The sequence below is a fragment of the Pungitius pungitius genome, chromosome 9 (assembly GCF_949316345.1).
Source record: "Pungitius pungitius chromosome 9, fPunPun2.1, whole genome shotgun sequence".
In the NCBI taxonomy this organism is placed as follows: Eukaryota; Metazoa; Chordata; class Actinopteri; order Perciformes; family Gasterosteidae; genus Pungitius; species Pungitius pungitius.
The window spans coordinates 43,814-64,482 of record NC_084908.1 but is presented as its reverse complement, the minus strand read 5'-3'; the positions used below and the strand labels follow the sequence as shown (position 1 = coordinate 64,482).

Below are 20,669 nucleotides of genomic sequence, written 5' to 3'. Positions count from 1 at the left end.
TTGAATTGGATAAGAGCAAGTAAGCCTGAGCTCATATTTCTTGAACCATGAAATCCTCCATTACGCAACCGTTCGTCTATTGATCTCGAGAAGGCGATCGAGGGCAGATGGTGACGATTATCTTACTGTTCTCAGGTCACAGGTTCTTCTCCACGTGGCGAGCATCGCTAGACGGACTCTAAACAAGAGCAAATATCCTTGTCCCCATTTGAATCTTATCCACTGACCAATACTTTCTTCAGACTAGTGATTTCATGCCAGCGCGTGGAGGTGTGCGCATCCAGGGGACGTGCACGGCATCTGTTGTTGACGCCTCACTCTCGCGCCGCCTCGGACAGAAGGGCACATGCCCAGCTGACGAGGAGAATTAAGTGTTACGTGCTAGGAAAAGCTTTCTAATCTCTTGGATTATTCCTCCAATGGATGGGATTTAGCCGCCGTCCGGTTTTTGTGTTTTACGCGCACTCTCATTTGCGCCCCTGGAAGTTACATAATGGAATGAACGCTCATTACTTTTTTATTTTTGCTCTGTAAGCAATTGTCGATATTGATGGACTCGGATCATGCTAAATGATGATATTTCGGTCAGCGGAGCGCCAAGACGTACATTGGATTAATAGCCAGAGACTTCCCATCGCTCTTGGGCCAAGCAGTTGTTTGTTCTCCCGTGATTCAGCCCTTGCCCCCCGTTGATGCTCCGCGATGGAGACTGAGTTGAGACCTCGGCTCTGTTTCCTGACAAAAGGAGCGCGCGGCTATGGGTTCCACCTGCAGGGCGAGAGGAACAGAGGCGGACAGTTCATCCGCAAAGTGGAGCCCGGCTCCAGCGCTGACCTGGGGGGGCTGCGACCAGGAGACCGGGTGGTGGAGGTGAATGGTGAGAACGTGGAGAACGAAACACACTATCAAGTAAGTGATGGCTTAATGAATGATTTTTTTTTAATGCACAAATTAGTGCTTGCGTGATAAAAAGAGGGCAGGAGAAACGTGTACACTCTCTGGGGGATCAACAATGAGTTCTGTACCTGTTAGACTACTTTTTCTTGTCCCGAGGAGGAGGAGGAGGAGCAGAGGGGGGCTGCTTAAATGGGTCAATGTGAGCATTGTGTAATGGAATCACTGGGTGTCTTTGTAGTGGTAGAAGGTCACTTTTTAGGGTGAACAACAGGATGAGACTCCTCTCTCCTCCCTGCAGGTGGTGGGGCGTCTCCGTGAAGTGCCCCACCGCACCAGGCTGCTGGTGGTGGACAAAGACACGGATGACTACCTCCACACCTGTGGCCTGGGATGCACCGAGGACCTGGCCATTGAGATGGGAACCTTGTCCCCGCGGCCTTCGCCCGGACCCACTCCTTCTGCTTCTCCCAGAGAGAAGTCCCCTCTTACACCCAAAGCCAACCAGACACACTTCTTTTACCCTCCTACTAAGACCTCACAAGCCAAGGTCAGGACATACTCTGTCACATCAAGTACAGGGCCAGACACAGAGGTAAGGCAGCAATACAGATCCTCGTTAGTGGGTCCCTCACACACACTAAAGATCCACGTGGGCTTCTAAAGATGATCTGTATAGTTTCTATTAGAAGAAAAATGAAGGAAGGGTCAACTTTCTGGAGTCCAAGGGTGAGGGGTCAGGGTCTGCAGAGAGCCAGTGAGATGCTGTGTTACGAGTGCGTGTGACACTGAAACTGTGCTCAGTTTGTGACCGGATGTCTGTCTAACTAATCTGGAATTGAGCACTGCTGTTATTCCAGCACTAAGCTCAAGTGCTCTGAGGGGGTGAGGTAAGCTAAGGAAATCAATTCATTCAACTTCAGTCATTGCATTTTCAAAAGTTAACGTTGGCTGGATGGAAATAATTTTTTCAAATCAAGCGGAATGCCTTGGACAGAGATAATACCAACACAGTGTGCATAATCACCATTATTAAAGCAAAAATGTGTCTATAACGTTCTTTTTGGCGCATGAAAGGAGTGCAGGGGAAACACATTCAACTGGGAATGACACAGCAGGTTTAAACTGATTTCTCGCTTTATGGCATTTTATAGTCCAATTTGACACTTTTCCCGCCATACAAACATCTGCTTTACAAGTCACTGTTGTCGCTGAGGCCTTCTATCATTTTAAATCCACATTGTATTCAAAGAGCGCCGTCTTTGTGCATACGGATCGCAACCTTGCAAACAGCCGTGGGATTTCTCCCACCTGACTGGCAGGCCAAAGATAAAACCCTGCTCACCTGACGCGATTCCTGCAAAAGCACACAGAACTGTGGATATCTTTCAGTTAGCTTGAATGCAAAGTGGTGTAATAATGTGTGCGTTCGGTAGAGGTTTAAAGCGTTTTTGTGGGATTGAATGTCTGCTGGGAGGAAGGTATCAAGGGAGGGAGGGATCGGATAGCAAAACAAATCAAACTTTTTAGATGAGTATCTGTTTTTGTTGGCACACTATCTCCCTGGGAACTTGCATGCGTAACGACTTTACAATGCAAGCAAATACACACAAACCAATTCAAATTCCCTTCGTTTCTGTGCCAGCGGTGGGACTTGGCAAAAGCGAGACATCAGCGTAACGTCTTACTGTTATAACCAGGAGCTGTCCGTCAGAGACTGAGCTCAGTGTTTGGGCTCAAAACAAAGTGGACCAGGATCCTCTGGTGCAGACCCTCCTGTCAGTCTGCCATCTGTTTAGCCGGAGGCAGGGTAAATACAGGCTGCCCTTTGGCTGGTCATCACGTCCGTCTTAATCAGTTAGAGGTTCAGATCAAACAACATCATGCGCGTTAAAGCTGCTACCAGCACGGGCTGCAAATATGAGCCGAACGAAGCTCTGACCAAGACCTCAATAAGCTTAAAAAAAGTACTTGTAAGTAGCGTCCTCTGTTTTAAAGTCCTGTTGAGGGCCATTGAGTCTGTGCTTTAATTCATTAATACACCTGGCAAATGGCTGTTAAAAGGCCTCCTGTCTTTTAGTGAAAGCTACTGTGGCGTCTTAATCCAAGGCCAACACAAGCTTTGTACTTTTCAAATGCTTATTCAGCATTTAAGACACAAACACACACACACACACACACACACACACACACGTAATCACTCCCTCTCCTCTCACCACTTCTGTGTTATCCGTCCTGGGACATTCACATTGTACATGTAAATAGATAGACGCAATTTAATCTTAATCTTATTATGGCAGCAGATACCCTTATATACTAGTCTTACATAACGACGGTGGTGCTACGACAGCCAAGCAGCAGACACACTTCCTTCACACACACACACACACACACACACACACACACACACACACACACACACACACACACACACACACACACACACACACACACACACACACACACACACACACACACACACACTTCCTTCACACACACACACACACACACACACACACGCACACACGCACACACACACGCACGCACGCACACGCACACACGCACACACACACCAAAATAAAACACCGCAACTTCTATTTAACTCTATTATTTTTCCTGTTTGATTTATGGTATTTGACTCATCTGTAAAACACCAAAGGCGATCGCGGTCACTTCTGCGATTAGTATAGTAAGATATTAAATTGGAAGTATTGATTTGACACTGTAACTGATAAATATTCTAATTCAATTCTAGATTGATTGATCTATGTCAGAAAATAGTGAAATATGTCTGTCATATCTTTGCAGAACCCACGACACAACTTGAAATGACAGTTTAACAGTTTGACATTTTTGTTTGACAATTTCTTAAAACTTTTATCCATTTGTACATAAACATGTTTCTGAACAAATTTGACTTGAACATGGAAATACCTGTAGGAGCAACTAGAGTATTTTTCCATTTACCACGGGACAGAAATAGTGGCCGTGGTGGAAAGATTCCACACTGTTGACTCCTTAATGTCTCTCAACAAGATCTACTGCACTTAGATCAGAAGTTCTGGCTGTGTTATGACTTTACTGAAAGTTTATACGCAACAGTAATTAGTGCACAGAACTAAACTCGTAAAATCCAGCACAATAGTCCTGCAGTAACTTCTACTCTTGTGGAGCTTTCAGAAAGGTTTTATGTTGTTTTTTATGCGATGGTTGGTGTTATTATTTTATTGCATTGCAGTTGTCATTTACAACTTTGTAGGGAAATGATATTCCCAAAATTTAGTATACATATTAAGGAAGTTTTTGATAGTTCATTTAACAAGCATTTTTAATTCATGAGAATTTTTTTCTATAACAAGCAGCGATTCATCTGCAGGCTCTTGGAATTGGTTCGAGTTCAATCCATCAAAACAAATATCAAATCTACATTGATTTATTGTCAAGCTAGTTAAAACGGAGCAGACTATTGACATTCTACACTTAAAATGCATTATAGTGCATGGATATTGTAACTGTCCACTGTGATCCGATTACACAATCTAGGTCGGTCTTGGAAACCTATGGTTTTGCATGTGTACACAATGAACTTATAAAGTTAAGACATTTAAATATCTTCTTCTCCAATATTCTATTTTTATTCATTTATGTCCCATTACAGCTGCAGGTGCATCCCTCACCAGAGTCAACAGCTGGGCCCCGCCTCCTTCCCCGTTTGTGTCACCTGGTGAAGGGAAACCACGGCTACGGCTTCAACCTTCACAGCAACAAGACAAAAGATGGACAGTTTGTACGTTCAGTGGACCCCGGCTCCGCTGCTGAGGCTGGAGATATCAGGCCTGGGGACAGACTAGTGGAGGTAAATCCAAAGCACACACACACAAATATGACAATAAATGAGGCCGAGTAGTCATGCAGACTCCATTAATCAACCTTGTCACATGGTACATTTTAGTGAATTCATGGGAAAAACAACACCAGCCTTCCCATAATAATCAGGCCGGAGTTTGATTGGATCAGACTGGATAAACAGGATTCAGGGTTAATGGGGGGACAGGGATCATTTTGAAGGTGGAATAGAAGAAAATCAATAATCATGAATCTAGTCTTTTCATGATTTTGTCTGTGCACCTGCAAGTGCTCCACTGGCTTTCAGATATGTGTCCATGCATGTCACAAAATACCATATGCACCTTTTTCTGAGTAATTTTCTAGCTACTATGACCCACGAGCACCTTTGAAAAAATGGTTTACAACTGATTTCACATTAAGGCAGAAAAAGTAAAGCAATTAAAACAAAACCGAAAGCTCAACAGTGAGGCCCAACACAGCGAGACAAACAGCTCTAAAGCCTTAAAAAATATAGAAAGGATAAATCAATAAAACCAATGTATATGATTACAATTTTGAGCATTGAGTATTGAAAATGACTCAAATCACAGATCTATTTCAGGTCTGTGAAAGAAGACTCCCTGCTTCCTAATCTCTGCCCCCTCTCATCTGTCTCATTAGGTTGTCGTTTCCTTGTTTCTTCTCCTTCTTCCCTTTCCTCCAAAGTTTTCAATTCCTCTGACTCCCCCGTTTTCTCTGTCTCAGGTGAACGGAGTGAACATTGAGGGCCTGAAACACTCTGAGGTGGTGGCACTCATTAGAGCAGACGGGGAGAAAGTGAGTATCTTAGTGGTCGACCAGGGGACCGACCAGCTCTATCACCGACTGGGGATGCGACCAACCAGCAGCCATGTCAAAGGTCAGGCTTTGTGCACGCGCACACACACACACACACATCTATGCTGTATTTATTCCCTAAGCAAAATGTTGCATTGTTTCCTCCTTCTCTCAGAGGTCCATCTGGAAGAATCGGCCACAGAAAGCACCCCACACAGCCCGTCTCCCACCGCTGAACTACCCACCTCAGATCAACCAGTCATAAACATCACTGTGACAGACTCCCCGATCACAAGTACATCCCCAAAGTCCTTGTCAGATGGGAGCTCGGCTTCTCAGTCCTCAAGAAGTTCCACCACGCAATCAGAGCTTAGCAGCTCGGACATGAGCTTCCAGGTGACTAAAATAACGCAAGAAACGGAGCAGAAAATGTGAGTTTGTTGTGTGTGCGCATGACACATGTACGTTTGTGTATAATGTAGGTCCACGATGAAGACGAGCCGTTCATGCACAGTGGCCTGCGTTTCAGTCCCACCGCTGCTGAGGCTAAACTTAAGGCCCTGGCCAGCCGCAACAAGAAGAGAGCACCTGCTATGGACTGGAATCAGAAACATGAGATCTTCAGCAACTTCTGACCACAGAACACAAGGAAAACATAAGAATTGCAAGAACGCCATAGCACGAGATATACAATTTGAAATCTTCTCTGTTCATGTTATAATCTTTAAAACTGTAACGCAATCTTGCAGAGGCACGGTGACAGAAAGAGAAAAGAAAAAGATGCCGGTTTTAATATTATATAATAATAATAGTTATATTCCTAAATCATGTTCTAGGATATTATTCTACCGCATCTATAAGGACAAAGACACATTCTGTTGCTGTGTCACTTTTCACTAAAGGAAAATATTTAAAAGACGAATGGTAAACTAGACAGATGAGAGACATTGACCCTCTGATCTACAGTTACGTTTTTGAGTGTTTTCTCTCTCAAATGTTCTCAATTGAAACTCCTCACAATGTAAAATAAACTTTCAGAATATGTGTAAATGCCAGTTAGACATCAATTCAATTTGTTAATCTTTAGTGAAATGTGTCAAGTTGGGTGAACCATCCTTTGGAAGCCCAGTATTCATGATAAACAATGTTCAGACTAGACTGACCTTTTGACTGTCTCATCCAAGAGCAGTCGGCCTCTTAAGCACATCGTACTTGAAAAGCATCTCGGCCCAAAAGATAGAGGTTCCATTATTAAGTTGTGCGTAAGAGGAGACCGTCATCAGTTGGGCATCCTCTGGATTAGTGTAGTTAACCAACGGCTCACTTTACCTGCACTACCACACTCTGCCACAATGAGTTTCTTTCATTGTCTGTAACATCCGCTAGCATGCTAGCTACACACCACCAGCTGACAAGCATGCTAGCTACACACCACCAGCTGACAAGCATGCTAGCTACACACCACCAGCTGACAAGCATGCTAGCTACACACCACCAGCTGACAAGCATGCTAGCTACACACCACCAGCTGACAAGCATGCTAGCTACACACCGCCGGCTGACAAGCATGCTAGCTACACACCGCCGGCTGACAAGCATGCTAGCTACACACCGCCAGCTGACAAGCATGCTAGCTACACACCACCGGCTGGCAAGCAGCTAGCTACACACCACCGGCTGACAAGCATGCTAGCTACACACCACCAGCTGACAAGCATGCTAGCTACACACCACCGGCTGACAAGCATGCTAGCTACACACCGCCAGCTGACAAGCATGCTAGCTACACACCACCGGCTGACAAGCATGCTAGCTACACACCACCGGCTGACAAGCATGCTAGCTACACACCACCGGCTGGCAAGCAGCTAGCTACACACCACCGGCTGACAAGCATGCTAGCTACACACCGCCGGCTGACAAGCATGCTAGCTACACACCACCGGCTGACAAGCATGCTAGCTACACACCGCCGGCTGACAAGCATGCTAGCTACACACCACCGGCTGACAAGCATGCTAGCTACACACCGCCAGCTGACAAGCATGCTAGCTACACACCACCGGCTGACAAGCATGCTAGCTACACACCGCCAGCTGACAAGCATGCTAGCTACACACCACCGGCTGACAAGCATGCTAGCTACACACCGCCAGCTGACAATTACGCTAACTATAAACTACCAGCTGACAAGGATATATCATTGCTGACAGCATGTTGCTCCACCAACGAGTGACGGAAAGCAACTTTGCTCCACTTAACTTCAATAACAATGTGAAAAGCTAAACTAATTCATAATTCAACATAAATTCGAAGAATAGACTCCTGGGTATAATATTAACAGCATCAGATGAAGCAAGCAGGCCAATTCGTTATGTTTTCAAAGTACGGTTTTGTTCCGGTTTCCATTCGCTGATGACCTACAAATGTACAAATTATTTTTTTAAATTTCTATCAGATCATCATAAAGTCCTCTTTTGCCACCATCAAGCACCATTGTTACGCCGGACGGAACAACCATAGTAAATCAAATGGTACTTTTAAATGTACAATTCCGGTGAAGGTAATAGCTGCAATGCTGTTGTTAAACTGAGAAATGCGTACAGCATCCTCAGTGTTAAATCACTACACTGGTGCCTGTGATTCTGTCCTGGACACACCATGGAGTCTTATTTCCAGTGAGAACACATGACTGGAGCCGGACCTTCAGCTGCAGGAGAAAATACACTTTATGGAAAAGTGCAGATGGAAGTTATAATTCTGTTACTGTGTTAACAGCATCTATTCTCACAAACACACAAAAAAACACTGAAATATCAAAAATGCATAATTTGCCTCTGTGGAATAAAGTTGGTCATTCATGTGGGATGTTATATGTGGATATACTGAACTGTAGTGTGAAGCGTGAGGACTGGCTATTTTCATTAAAGGCACATTAGACCTCAAACACTTTTTCTCAAAAAAAGACACCAGACTGGAAACGGCCTTCAGCATGCACGACATGATTTATTTAAAAATCCCAGCGATTTTACATACATAAACTATAAATCATATAAAAGGCTCAAAGTATTTTATTTCCATTGACTGTCAAAAGGAAACCCACAGAAAGACAAAAAGATACCAAAGTCAGCCTGCCAAATTGCAACCATATCATGCTCCTTAGTATATAAACAGAGTTTAGAAAATATATTTCCTCATCTCCTGTCATCCCTCCTTTGTTCCCATTGTCAAATTTAAAAATCTCTCACACCCCTCCCTTCCTTTAAACGTATTGCAATAATTAATCTGTTACTGAAGCAGACTACTGTAGCACCATCTAAAGAAAATATACACTGACCCATCAGATACAAAATCTCAGCTGCACAAAAACACAAACAAAAAGCAGCTAAGATTATTTTACCAGTTTAGAATAAGGAGGCCGTGGGAAAATAACTAGACTGGGGCTCAGATTGTCTTGAAGTGATTAATGATGGAGCTGATTATCTCAGTGGTCAGTCTCGGTCAATCAAGTGCCAACAAGTGAGTGTTTCCAAATGTCTGCCCGCTGGAAACCCCAGAATATCAATGATAAAGAAATATATCCCTGTAATCCAGTTCAGTCTGGAGAAATCTTTATTTGCCTGAACTTTTTAATCATAATGATGCAGGTATTGATTATTGAATCAGCATTGTTCAATGCTCTTTGGCAGTGTCCTAGCGCTTGTCTCCTTTTAGGTATATTGTGCTCTCCTCTAGGAAATTGAGGTGGTGTGTTGGTGTGTAAAGGGCAATCAGACTACTCTGAAATACATGTCTCTCTCTCTCTCTCTCTCTCACACACACACACCAAACTACACTTTATTGTACCCCTACTAGGCACAAATCACACAACTATCACTAACTAGCCAAAAGATGCTCATACGCGAAAAACTCAACTCATGCGCACTTACTCATGCTGGATGTCACACACACGCGTGATCTCACACACGTACACCAAACTCCTCAGCAATATGGCAAAGTTAGTCATTGTAAAAGTGCTGATTAGTCCCAGTTTCACAGAGTTGTTTTTATTTGCCATTTAGTATTGGAATATTTTTGCCAGTCAAAGACACTTAATTTCACAGTGCAACACAGTATGACAAACGCTGACATTAGGGTCGAGACACATATGGATGAGGTTAAAAAAAGTCCATACAAAACCAAAATAGTTAAAATAAAATGTGCAAAAACAACTTATCAGTCACTGAAAAAAGCATTAATTCCAATATCTTTTTTTGCGTTAATTGTGCGAATTTAAGTCCACTATAGAAACAAAAATTGTCAGTAGCAGCAAAAACAAAAAAAGAAAAGAATATGGACCATTTTTAAAACATTATAAAGATCACAATGACATTGCCAATTACTGTTTTACTTAAAGGTATCACTATAGCATTAAATGGATATCAGTACAAATGTAGACATACACATACACACTCATTCTTGCACACTAACACTTGGTCACAGTTAACAGGTGCCAAGGACATCGCGGTGGGAGTCAGGTTGTAGCTCGGTACCATATCAAAAACAATACATATTTCAGACACAGTTAACACAAAATGCCAAAAGAGGATTTACAAACTGCACATGCACACACAAACACACACCCACACCCACAAACAAAACCCAAAAGAGGACAACTAAGGATGTGATTTGTCTTACGGTTTCCTCCCCTCTGGTCAGAAATATGTTAGCCCTAATCCTCCCTTACTAGAGGAATGGTTTCTGTGGAGCCACGAGGAGAGACACTCGCTCTTATTCTTTATCCCTCTCAGGTAGAAAATGGGACAGGAGTATGTCAGATAGATGGATAGCTCTGTGAAGCAGCACTGAAAATGAAAGGTAGGATACAAGAATGGAAAGCAAGATTTTCTTACAGCTAAGTAGAATTCATATTGAATCCTATTCCCCAGAAAAGAAAAACATCACCCAGAAAACAAGTGGAGACCCCTGTCAGTCGGTGTCAGTCTGTCCCTAACTACACATAGGTCTCAAAATGTCTAAATAATAGTGCCCCCACAGTCAGTTCCATGTACTGCATGAGCAGCATGTGTGTGTGTGTGTCTGAGTCCGCTATTGGTTACTCCCATGGTTAGCAATCCCATCAAAATCTCAAATGTCCCTGTTCTCCCAGAAGCAGACCTTTTTTGTGGCTCTTTCCCTGCATTGTAACAGATTTCCCTCCCTCTCTTTCCCTGACTCTCTCTTTCCAAACTTGTCTAAGCCTCCATGTCCTACTTTGTGTCCCTCGCTATCTGTCCCTACAAGTTAGTTTTTCTGTGTCGGGTCCCTGCCTAGTTAATCTAGAGGAGTCCCTCTTTCCCACCCTCCCACCCGCCCACCCTCCCGCTATGGACAAACACATAGGGCGTGGGGGCCGTCCGTCAGGGGAGCGGCAAAAAGCGTCCCTCTCCCCCCCCCCCAGATCAGGGCAGTGCAATACACAGATGGATGAGTTTCCCATTCACCCTCCTCCTGCTGGCTCACCTAGGAGGACAGACACAATGAGGTTTACATTTGTATACCTTTGGGTGATGATAGTATAGATAATAAAATATAAAGATAACAATTTGGTTACCTCTTAAGGTGGGTGTGGAGAATCTAAACGCCGTAGCAGGCTGCCAGTCTCTCCTTCAGCAGTGGCGGAAACTGCTCTGAGAACTGCTGCCAGTTCTCCTCCCCAACCTGCTCCTTAAAACCATGCAGGATCTGGAAAGATGGAGGATATTTTATTTATTCATTTCTGCGTTTTATTTCCGGCAAGTTGTCAATGTTGTACTTTATGTACTTTTTAACTAGTTGTTCTTTTTTTCTGTTATTTACCTTAATCTTTCTGCTATTCTATTTTGCAATGGTGTCAGCACTACTTCATAAATGTACTCCCATGTCCACTGGCATTCTTCTTATGTAATGTTTTATCAAACTCTGGCACAACAATTTCCTTTAAGTCAAATAAAGTTATAATAAAATAATTCAAATCATTTACATTTCTGACCTTAAGGAATATTTAACTCCTTAAGCAGTCTTGGTGTATTCCCAAGCTGAGCTACGATGTGGACTCTGGGCCTACCTGAGATGGAGTGAGCTCCTCACCTTGCAGAACATGTCTCTCAAGTCGTCCTTAGGATTCACCCAGGAGGCCACAGCATCACAGAAGAAGATGAAGTCCTGGAGAGAAGGTTTTATTGGGAAGGCCTAAAACACCCATGGTGGCAGTAACTTAATAACTGCAGTGCATAGGTCTCACCTGCACCACACCCCCTGGGTTCACGCCGATCATCATGCAAATCCCACGGAAGGCAGAGTCTTTTTCCTCGTTGTCTCTGATGTTCCGCAGAGACGTACACCTGCCATGTGCAATATCAACCAATGAGAGCTGTTAGATATCTCTATTCTGTTACTAATTAGAATGTGTCTTATTTTATAAAGTGAGAAAGAGTGATCCAAAACAAGTTAAGATAGGAACAGCCGACCGTTGTCTTTCAGTGTGGGAGGTAGTTTGTATTTTTTCTAAGCTTGAGATAACTCAGACTTCAGAGTTTCATTCTCATGACTCGCTGATTGCAATTGTTTTAAGAGTATACTTAAATAATGTCAATACTGCAGCTCTCGTAATGCTGTTTGTAGCACTATTGCACAAAAAAAAAAATGGAAAAGAAAAACACGTTGAATATTCCCTCACCAGGGTCGGATAAACTGCGGCAGCAAGGGTGCGACCTCTTGAGGACACACGTAGCCCAGTCGCCCGATGCTGATTGCTGGAAGAGGAGAAACAACGAGTGTTAGGTCTGTGTGTGTGTGTGTGTGTGTGCGTTATCATGACACTAAAATCCCTACCAGTACGAACATATCAAAAACATCTGTCCACTTCCCATTAAAAACTAGAATTAAAAAAATACTAGTGAAATATCTGTGCACGTACCGGTGTTCTCCAGCAGGGTCTTGGGCGTGTTGGGTCGATTGATAATCTCAACCAACTGGTTCAGAACCATAGCGATGTATGGCTGCATTTCCACTCCTGAAAGAGAGACACATCAATTCACTGCCTCTCATATTCAGTCGCATAAGTACTTAACTGTATCATGTAAACATAAATTTACTCCAACTCACCCATCTGCATACAGATCTCTCCTATGGCCCAGGTAGCATTGTTACAGACAGAGATGAACTCAGGGTTCAGATTTGTCCCGAGGATTGGCATAAATTCAGCTGCAGGAGATGCAGAAGAAACCAAACACCAAATTAGACACAGAGAAAAAGAGGATGAGGGAACATTGGGTATCGTTTCTGTGATAATTACCAATACACGGCTTGACATGAGGGAAGCAGGCCTTGGTCAAGTCACCAAGTAGAGCAAATGAACTCTGTCTTACTTCAGGCATCGTATCCTGGGACAAAGGAGACAAAGACAATTGTGAACAGAATGACACTTGAAAAACGTTTGTCAAATTGTTAAAGGTTCAATTTTGATGATCTAATGTTCAAGCTGTAAAGATCTATTTGCCTTTAGTTATCTTCAAAGCCAAGACAGTTTTTCGTGATTGTAGTTTATGAGGAAGGAGAAAGGTGAGGGAGTGCTCACATTTCTCATGTACTTATTTTCCTATTATCAGTATGAAATTCAATTCCAGCTCCCAAATACTGTGGTAACCCTCCTTCCCAAACAGCAAGCATAATTATTTTGGTTTATCGACGGTGTCAGATATAACAGGCCGAAATACAGTTTAGGAGACAGCTGTGTTTTAAGGTCATCAGTAATACTGACTCTTAAAAGGAGTGATTTGTACCAGATTAACTGCAATATAAAAGGGTGGCTGCTGACAAACAGGCTGTTAGACTAATGAAGAAAAATACATGTCCAAGTGAGGACAAAACATGTGATGCAACTCTCTTTTGGAGTAGAGGAGGCTTTTTCACCAAGTGAAACGCATGGGCTCTCCTCACCTGCATGCACTGGAAAAGCAGCGTCATGATGTTACTGCGGGCCACCAGCGTGTCCACGTGTCCCCCCAGTCCCTCCGCTAAGCCGCTTAAAAGATCCAGAGCCACAATCATGAAGTCCTTGTCGGGTGCTTCGTACTGGTCTGGCTGCTGACTGTACATCTGTTACACATTAACGCACGCAAAAGGAGAGAAACGGTCAGAACTGGAAGAGGGGGCATAAAGTATTGTTTATGTAATGCATGAAAAACATAAATTGCCTCCGTTGAGTCCATGTCAGTGTGGCTCACCATGGCCTGAGCCAGTGTCTTCTGCACCAGAGTGACACAGCGCTGATAGACGGGCTCGCAGTAGGGGAGGAAGCCACTCTGCAGCGCCGTGGCAACAGACGACAGGCACTCGAGCAGAGGGAAGAGATCTTTGTCTTCGTCCTTCAGCTCGTTCCACTTGGCTATGAGCGGAGGCATCAGCTTCTCTATGTACTCCTGAATACACGAGTGTGGGATTTGACCATGTGATGATGCCCCCAACTGCTTATTGCAATATGTTACACATCTGTGTAAATGTGTGCATTTTTGTACTCACAGGCTGGTTGAGATGATGGCCCACTGAGTCCGCCAGTGTTCCTATGGCATCATACAGGATGAGCAGGTTCTTGTGCTGGTATTTGCCAAAAGCAAAAACCAGCGTGTCTAGGATGAAGCTCAGGTAAGGCACCAGCTCTGTGCACGCCTCCTCCTCCAAAGTGGCAAACGCGCTGCGGGAAAAGATGGCGAGACGTTAGAAAGGTGCATGAGCGAAAAGTGAGATTACAGAGAAGGGTCGAACAAACGGAAAAACTAAGAGCTGTACCTGCACGCTGCTTCCTGTACCCTTTTATTGCCATCCAGGATGCGTTTGAGCAGCTCGGTCATGAGGGGTTTGAGGTGAGCGTCGGGGGGCTGGCTGACCACCCAGTGGGCGTAGCGGCTGAGGGTCCAGCAGGCGATGGAGCGGACCAGGGCCTTCTTGTCACACAAACACTGGATGAGGTGGGGGATGAGCTCTGGCAGGTAAGGCACCATGCCCTGCATGCAGCCTGGAAGGACAAACAGTCTCACACATCTAAAAAAGGAAAAGACCAACATTTTTGCAAATATGCAAAGTCCCTTTCAACCGACTACGTCGCGTCTCACCCTCTGCGATGGCTCCCAGCACAAGGATGCCTGACTCCTTGATGACCCAGTCAGGGTGGAAGAGCAGGCCCTTGAGCAGGGGCAGGAGATGGGGGAGCAACTCCTCACGGAACACGTTGGCGAGGACGTCCAGAGCTGCAGCAGAACACTTCCCTGGAAACGGAAAACCGCTGACAGCATTAGGAAACTTTGAAACTAAAAACAACGCTGTTTGGAAGCCAGCATTAGAAAATAAGGGGGATGTTCCTTTGAAAATAATAAGTCATCATGAAACATACTTACAATACTACAAATACAATATGATACTGGTATATTTATCTATGATAGTAATAAATAGAACATTTGTATGGTTCCCTTTTTTACCAACTTGTTCCTGCCCAGCCTTTGAACAAATGGCATTAATATTAGTATTAGCCTACGGGAAGAAATCAACGAAAACTACATGGTGCCACCATTGCATTGATTATACATGTAATGTTGTTACTTCCTGCATCTTTTTTCCCCAACAAGCCAAGAACGGCCTCCCAATCTTCCCCCTAAACCCTAAACACTCAAGGACTTCACTGACGTCATCTGGTAGTTGACTGAGGGTTCATTAGGGTTAAATTCTAATTGCTTAAAAACTGATATTATAAGATTATAGAATAGTTTCTCTATACAGTTTGCCATATGGTCTGTATCTTACGCAAGTTCCAGTCAGACAGTGTGTCGTCGTCGTCGTCCTCGTCTTCATCGATGTCCTCTCCCTCCTCGTCCTCCCCCCCTTCGTGCTGCAGAGTGACGGTGCGGGACTTGTGGAAGCGAGGCTTGATGTCTTGCTCGCTGTCAGGAACCGCCTCATCCTCTTCGACGTCGCCCTGGAGGACAACAGCGAGAAAGGTGAATACAGAATGGGCATGAAGGGAGAAATAAAAAGAAGTATGAGGAGCTGCCAACAGCTGATGTATCCAATGGTGGCTCACCTTTAGAAGAATAATATCAATCTCAGAGTATTTCATCCCATTCACTAGGATGGGGATCAGTCTGTAAAGAGACAGACCACATTACTTATCAGATGCCATTCATACAACACCTGACTGTTAACCCTGTCCAACGATCGGTCGGCATGGACTCACTGAACCAAGTGGCCGGACAGGGCCTCTTTGCAGATGGGCTGTTCTGCGAGCGTCAGCCAGAACTCACAGGCCTCCAGAGCCACATTCTCATCTGGGTCCTGGGTCCGCTGCAGCATGTACTGGGGACAGACAACAAGAGGTGACGAGGAGGAAGAGGAGGAAAGGAAAGCCACACACTCTCCGTTAAAAATGTTTGCATGTGAGATCAAGTGCCACCCTCACCTGGATGATGCTGTGCATGTGTGGGATGAGGCGATCAATGCGAACTTCCAGCAGCATGACAAGAGCCCTGCAAACGTTCTTCCGCACTTCACTGTCCTCGTCACCAGCCAGTGCAAACAGACTCTGGATACGAAAAGAGACAAGGAGAGAAATGGGTTGAGTGGCAGAGAGAGGAAGGAGAGATTGAGGAAAAGGCGGAGAGAAGAATTTAAAGAAAGTTAACAGAAGCAACTTGAATTGTTTACACTTTACATCTTGACTGTGTTTATGAAGGACAAGTAGCAGATGTCTCTCTCATGCATCTTTATCCATAAAAGTTATGTTATGGCAAAAACTACATACATTTAAATGAAACAACAGAACTTATGCACAGAAAAACTTGTATTCAAATTAAAACACATTTTCCTTTTAATAGATAAATGCGTTGTTACACATTCCATCTCTGAAAGGAGTTACAAGTAGAGAAGCGAGGATTATTCAGCGGCTGTTTAACCTATTATGCTCACCTCAATGAAGGTGTCGATGTTGTCCATCAGAGCCTGAGCTCGACCAATGATGAACTGATTGACACATGCTATGGCATGGGACCTGAGAAAGAGACAAACCAGGAGGATCAAAAATGGTGATTGTAAAAGGAACAGTAAGCGTAAGAAGTCTAAAGACTAATGTTTCACCGACCTGATCTTGGGGCTGCAGTGCTTGAAAAACTGTAGGAATTTGGGGATCATTATGTTAAGGGGTCTGTTCAAAGCATCGCTATCCAACAACTCTGATGAATCCTCGCAGATCTTCTGCAACGCTCCAAAAGAACCCTGAAAGGTGAAGAAAATCCATTAAGTAACAAAAAAAAGTACTGGAGGATTATCACAATGCAGAGGCACTGGTGTGTGCGGGCAGGGGAGCTTCACCTCGCAGGTGTTATAGTCGTCTGAGTTGAGCAGATTACAGAGCTGAGGCAACAATTCCGGCCAGGTCTGCAGCTCTCCTTTAGAAGCTATGGTCGTGATCAAGATACCTAGATAACAGAAAGGTTATTCAAGGACGAATTAGGCTTTGAATGGTTTGCAATCAGACCACATTCCATCTTTAAAAAAGGCAGCGAAACCTTGCTAACCTTGTCATGGCAACTGTGTCGGGAAGACACAGCTCCGGGTTCAATTTTGGTAAGCATAAGTACTGGCCCTCCAGTTGCCAAATAATGCCATATATATATATACATATATACACAGAAAAATTCTGATTTATAACTAGAATGAGATGAAACAATGCTTTGTTGCTTTGAAAATAAATCTTCAGGTTGTCAGTTTACAGAGGATGTATGGCAATTGTAAGTAGGCATAGACGGTTAACCTAACTAAAACCAAAACCCCTAAAAAGAATATGTTTGGTGAGGGGGTTACTGGTTAGAGTTTAAAAATAGAACCCAGCATCATTGCATACAATCATTAAATACAGATTGAAAATGCAGCGCTGCCTCCCACACATCTACATTACCTACAAAAAACAAACCACCTACATGACCACCTGACTCACACAGACTAGAAAAACAATGCGACAAACACTGGACTTGCACCCACCGATCGTAGCCCTGATAAGTGGCGACGGGTCTCCAATGTTGTTGAGGCATTCTCGTTTGATGAAGTCAGCCACATTGGGAGGGAAGTTCTGGTAGTGGGCCTTAACATTGTTCTTCAGTATCAGACCACTGAGAGAGCGAGTGGGCTCATCTTGAGAGAGAGGATGAGGACAAGAAAATGTTTCAAATGGGAAAGAGGAGTCGACGACACAGAAATCTTAGCAGGGGACAAGCGAGACATATTAGTAAATGGCAGTGCTGGTCTACTGTCCGAATGTTCACATTTGAAATGCACATACATACCCTCAGATTTTAGGCTTGTGAGGACAAAGATGAGATAGTTGTTGAAATCTGGAAACTGATTAAGCTGCTCCAGTTTCTGCAGGCTTTGTTAAGGAGAACCATACACACACAAAGCAATAGCTCACACGCCCTCGAGTACATTGGCGTTGTGCTTTGACACTTGAGGAGCATGGATTTGTATACAATGCGAACCAAATCACACCAGTACACGCAGTCCACGCAACACACAACACACCTACTTAACTCTCATACACGCACAGATTTAAGGATACTTCTTGCACAGCCCTCTGTGTTGCTGTGTCTGGGGACTGAGAGTCCTTGAGAAGCTGAAGCACTTGCTGAAGACCTTGTTCGTCCGGCTGCCACTCCATCCTACAGAACACATTACCGGTTAGGGTGCATGTACTAACTGCATATACAACCAGCCGGCCCCACCTGTAACCTCAGCACGTTACTACTGAAGTAACGTTAAATACGCAGTGCCTATCAGCATTGGACGGATGTCGTTGCTAATGGCAACAGCTATTACGGTTAACTGTTGTAAACGAACGTTACATTTGACTAAATGTCAGCTATTGTCTGCAATGTTGCAATGCCGTTACAGCGTTTGTGTAATTAGATTGGAATTTTCCGTTTTTAGCGGCATCCCGTAACCTAAAATGTACAACTACGCAGCCGTCCACTAAGTTAGTTACTAAGTAACAGTTGGATTAATAAGTATCCACACAAACTATCGATCCCGATAGAAATAGCCGTATTCCAAATGAGGCCCAGACGCAAACGTCTGGCTCTTTTAGCTAGCGGGCTAGCTTAGCGTCGCTATGATACTTCTCACGCGCCAGGTCCACACATAACGCAGCTGCAACACATTAACCGCCGCCATGTTGCGCAGTGAAAGTTATGTTTGTACAAGCAACAAAGGCGTCCCAAATAGATCGTATTAATACTCATAACAGAGCCCCCTTCCAGCCCCAAGGCAGCTACCAGTAGCATGGCTACCTAGCATCATCTTGAAAGTACCGCGAAAGAATTTACCTGGTCACTCCGATGTGGTAGGTCTATATTTCTATAGATAATAGTGCAGTTATGCGGTAACGATTCACATTAAATACAATTTGACGGCAGTACGTGTAACTCAATTCAAACGTCTGATCTCTATGGATCGGTGTGGTTTCTATGCTAGCTGGTAGGTGACAGATTGCATGCCTTGCAATCAAGCCGGGTGATCGGTTTGGTCATGTTCGGCTTCCGTAACGCTGGCGGACAAACTGTCCGACCGGGTTACCGTAGCTACGGAGTTTACAGTTTGTTCCACAATCACAGTATCCATCAGTGTTGACTGTTTACTTAAAATGTCGATGCTGAACTGATCACCTATTTCAATTATGTGAACATAGATGTTATGTGAACCATTTAGGCTTGTTTCATTTTTGACCACCAGATGGGGTCTGCTCCTAAATTCTACTGCATTTAACTCCTGCGTAATTGATCTACACTCACCGGCCACTTTATTAGGTACCCCATGCTAGTAACGGGTTGGACCCCCTTTTGCCTTCAGAACTGCCTCAATTCTTCGTGGCATAGATTCAACAAGGTGCTGGAAGCATTCCTCAGGGAGTTTGGTCCATATTGACATGATGGCATCACACAGTTGCCGCAGATTTGTCGGCTGCACATCCATGATGCGAATCTCCCGTTCCACCACATCCCAAAGATGCTCTATTGGATTGAGATCTGGTGATTGTGGAGGCCATTTGAGTACAGCGAACTCATTGTCATGTTCAAGAAACCAGTCTGAGATGATTCCAGCTTTATGACATGGCGCATTATCCTGCTGAAAGTAGCCATCAGAAGTTGGGTACATTGTGGTCATAAAGGGATGGACATGGTCAGCAACAATACTCAGGTAGGCTGTGGCGTTGCAACGATGCTCAATTGGTACCAAGGGGCCCAAAGAGTGCCAAGAAAATATTCCCCACACCATGACACCACCACCACCAGCCTGAACCGTTGATACAAGGCAGGATGGATCCATGCTTTCATGTTGTAGACGCCAAATTCTGACCCTACCATCCGAATGTCGCAGCAGAAATTGAGACTCATCAGACCAGGCAACGTTTTTCCAATCTTCTATTGTCCAATTTCGATGAGCTTGTGCAAATTGTAGCCTCAGTTTCCTGTTCTTAGCTGAAAGGAGTGGCACCCGGTGTGGTCTTCTGCTGCTGTAGCCCATCTGCCTCAAAGTTCGACGTACTGTGCGTTCAGAGATGCTCTTATGCCCACCTTGGTTGTAACGGGTGGTTATTTGAGTCACTGTTGCCCTTCTATCAGCTCGAACCAGTCTGGCCATTCTCCTCTGACCTCTGGCATCAACAAGGCATTTCCGCCCAAAGAACTGCCGCTCACTGGATGTTTTTTCTTTTTCGGACCATTCTCTGTAAACCCTAGAGATGGTTGTGCGTGAAAATCCCAGTAGATTAGCAGTTTCTGAAATACTCAGACCAGCCCTTCTGGCACCAACAATCATGCCACGTTCAAAGTCACTCAAATCACCTTTCTTCCCCATACTGATGCTCGGTTTGAACTGCAGGAGATTGTCTTGACAATGTCTACATGCCTAAATGCACTGAGTTGCCGCCATGTGATTGGCTGCTTAGAAATTAAGTGTTAAAGAGCAGTTGGACAGGTGTACCTAATAAAGTGGCCGGTGAGTGTATATGAACTGCTAGAGGACACCATATCACGACTACAACTGCAGGCTAA

General features: G+C 44.3%; 2 protein-coding genes across 3 annotated transcripts; one reads left to right on the top strand and one right to left on the bottom strand.

Moving 5' to 3' along the window:
• Positions 1 to 207: 207 nt before the first annotated feature.
• Positions 208 to 7,011, top strand: LOC119217410 (Na(+)/H(+) exchange regulatory cofactor NHE-RF2-like). Its single transcript, XM_037470990.2, has 6 exons — positions 208 to 909; positions 1,196 to 1,489; positions 4,553 to 4,750; positions 5,488 to 5,641; positions 5,735 to 5,955; positions 6,042 to 7,011. Exons 1-6 carry the CDS (start codon positions 703 to 705, stop codon positions 6,192 to 6,194), a joined length of 1,227 nt encoding a protein of 408 aa, XP_037326887.2. The 5' UTR covers positions 208 to 702; the 3' UTR covers positions 6,195 to 7,011.
• Positions 7,012 to 10,923: 3,912 nt separating this feature from the next.
• tnpo2b (transportin 2b) lies at positions 10,924 to 19,274 on the bottom strand. Of its 2 annotated transcripts, none has more exons than XM_037472480.2 (24): positions 18,942 to 19,274; positions 18,179 to 18,278; positions 17,907 to 17,982; positions 17,605 to 17,754; positions 16,936 to 17,042; positions 16,706 to 16,839; positions 16,534 to 16,615; positions 16,028 to 16,150; positions 15,806 to 15,924; positions 15,653 to 15,713; positions 15,376 to 15,547; positions 14,691 to 14,843; positions 14,368 to 14,593; positions 14,101 to 14,272; positions 13,776 to 14,000; positions 13,519 to 13,677; positions 12,875 to 12,962; positions 12,685 to 12,783; positions 12,497 to 12,592; positions 12,257 to 12,332; positions 11,822 to 11,921; positions 11,668 to 11,742; positions 11,153 to 11,283; positions 10,924 to 11,061 (listed from the first exon to the last, which is right to left on the bottom strand). In XM_037472480.2, exons 2-23 carry the CDS (start codon positions 18,275 to 18,277, stop codon positions 11,176 to 11,178), a joined length of 2,700 nt encoding a protein of 899 aa, XP_037328377.1. In that variant the 5' UTR covers position 18,278; positions 18,942 to 19,274; the 3' UTR covers positions 10,924 to 11,061; positions 11,153 to 11,175. The 2 variants fall into 2 exon arrangements, with proteins under 2 accessions (XP_037328377.1, XP_037328378.1); XM_037472481.2 differs by having other exon boundaries at positions 13,806 to 14,000; positions 18,942 to 19,273.
• Positions 19,275 to 20,669: the final 1,395 nt, after the last annotated feature.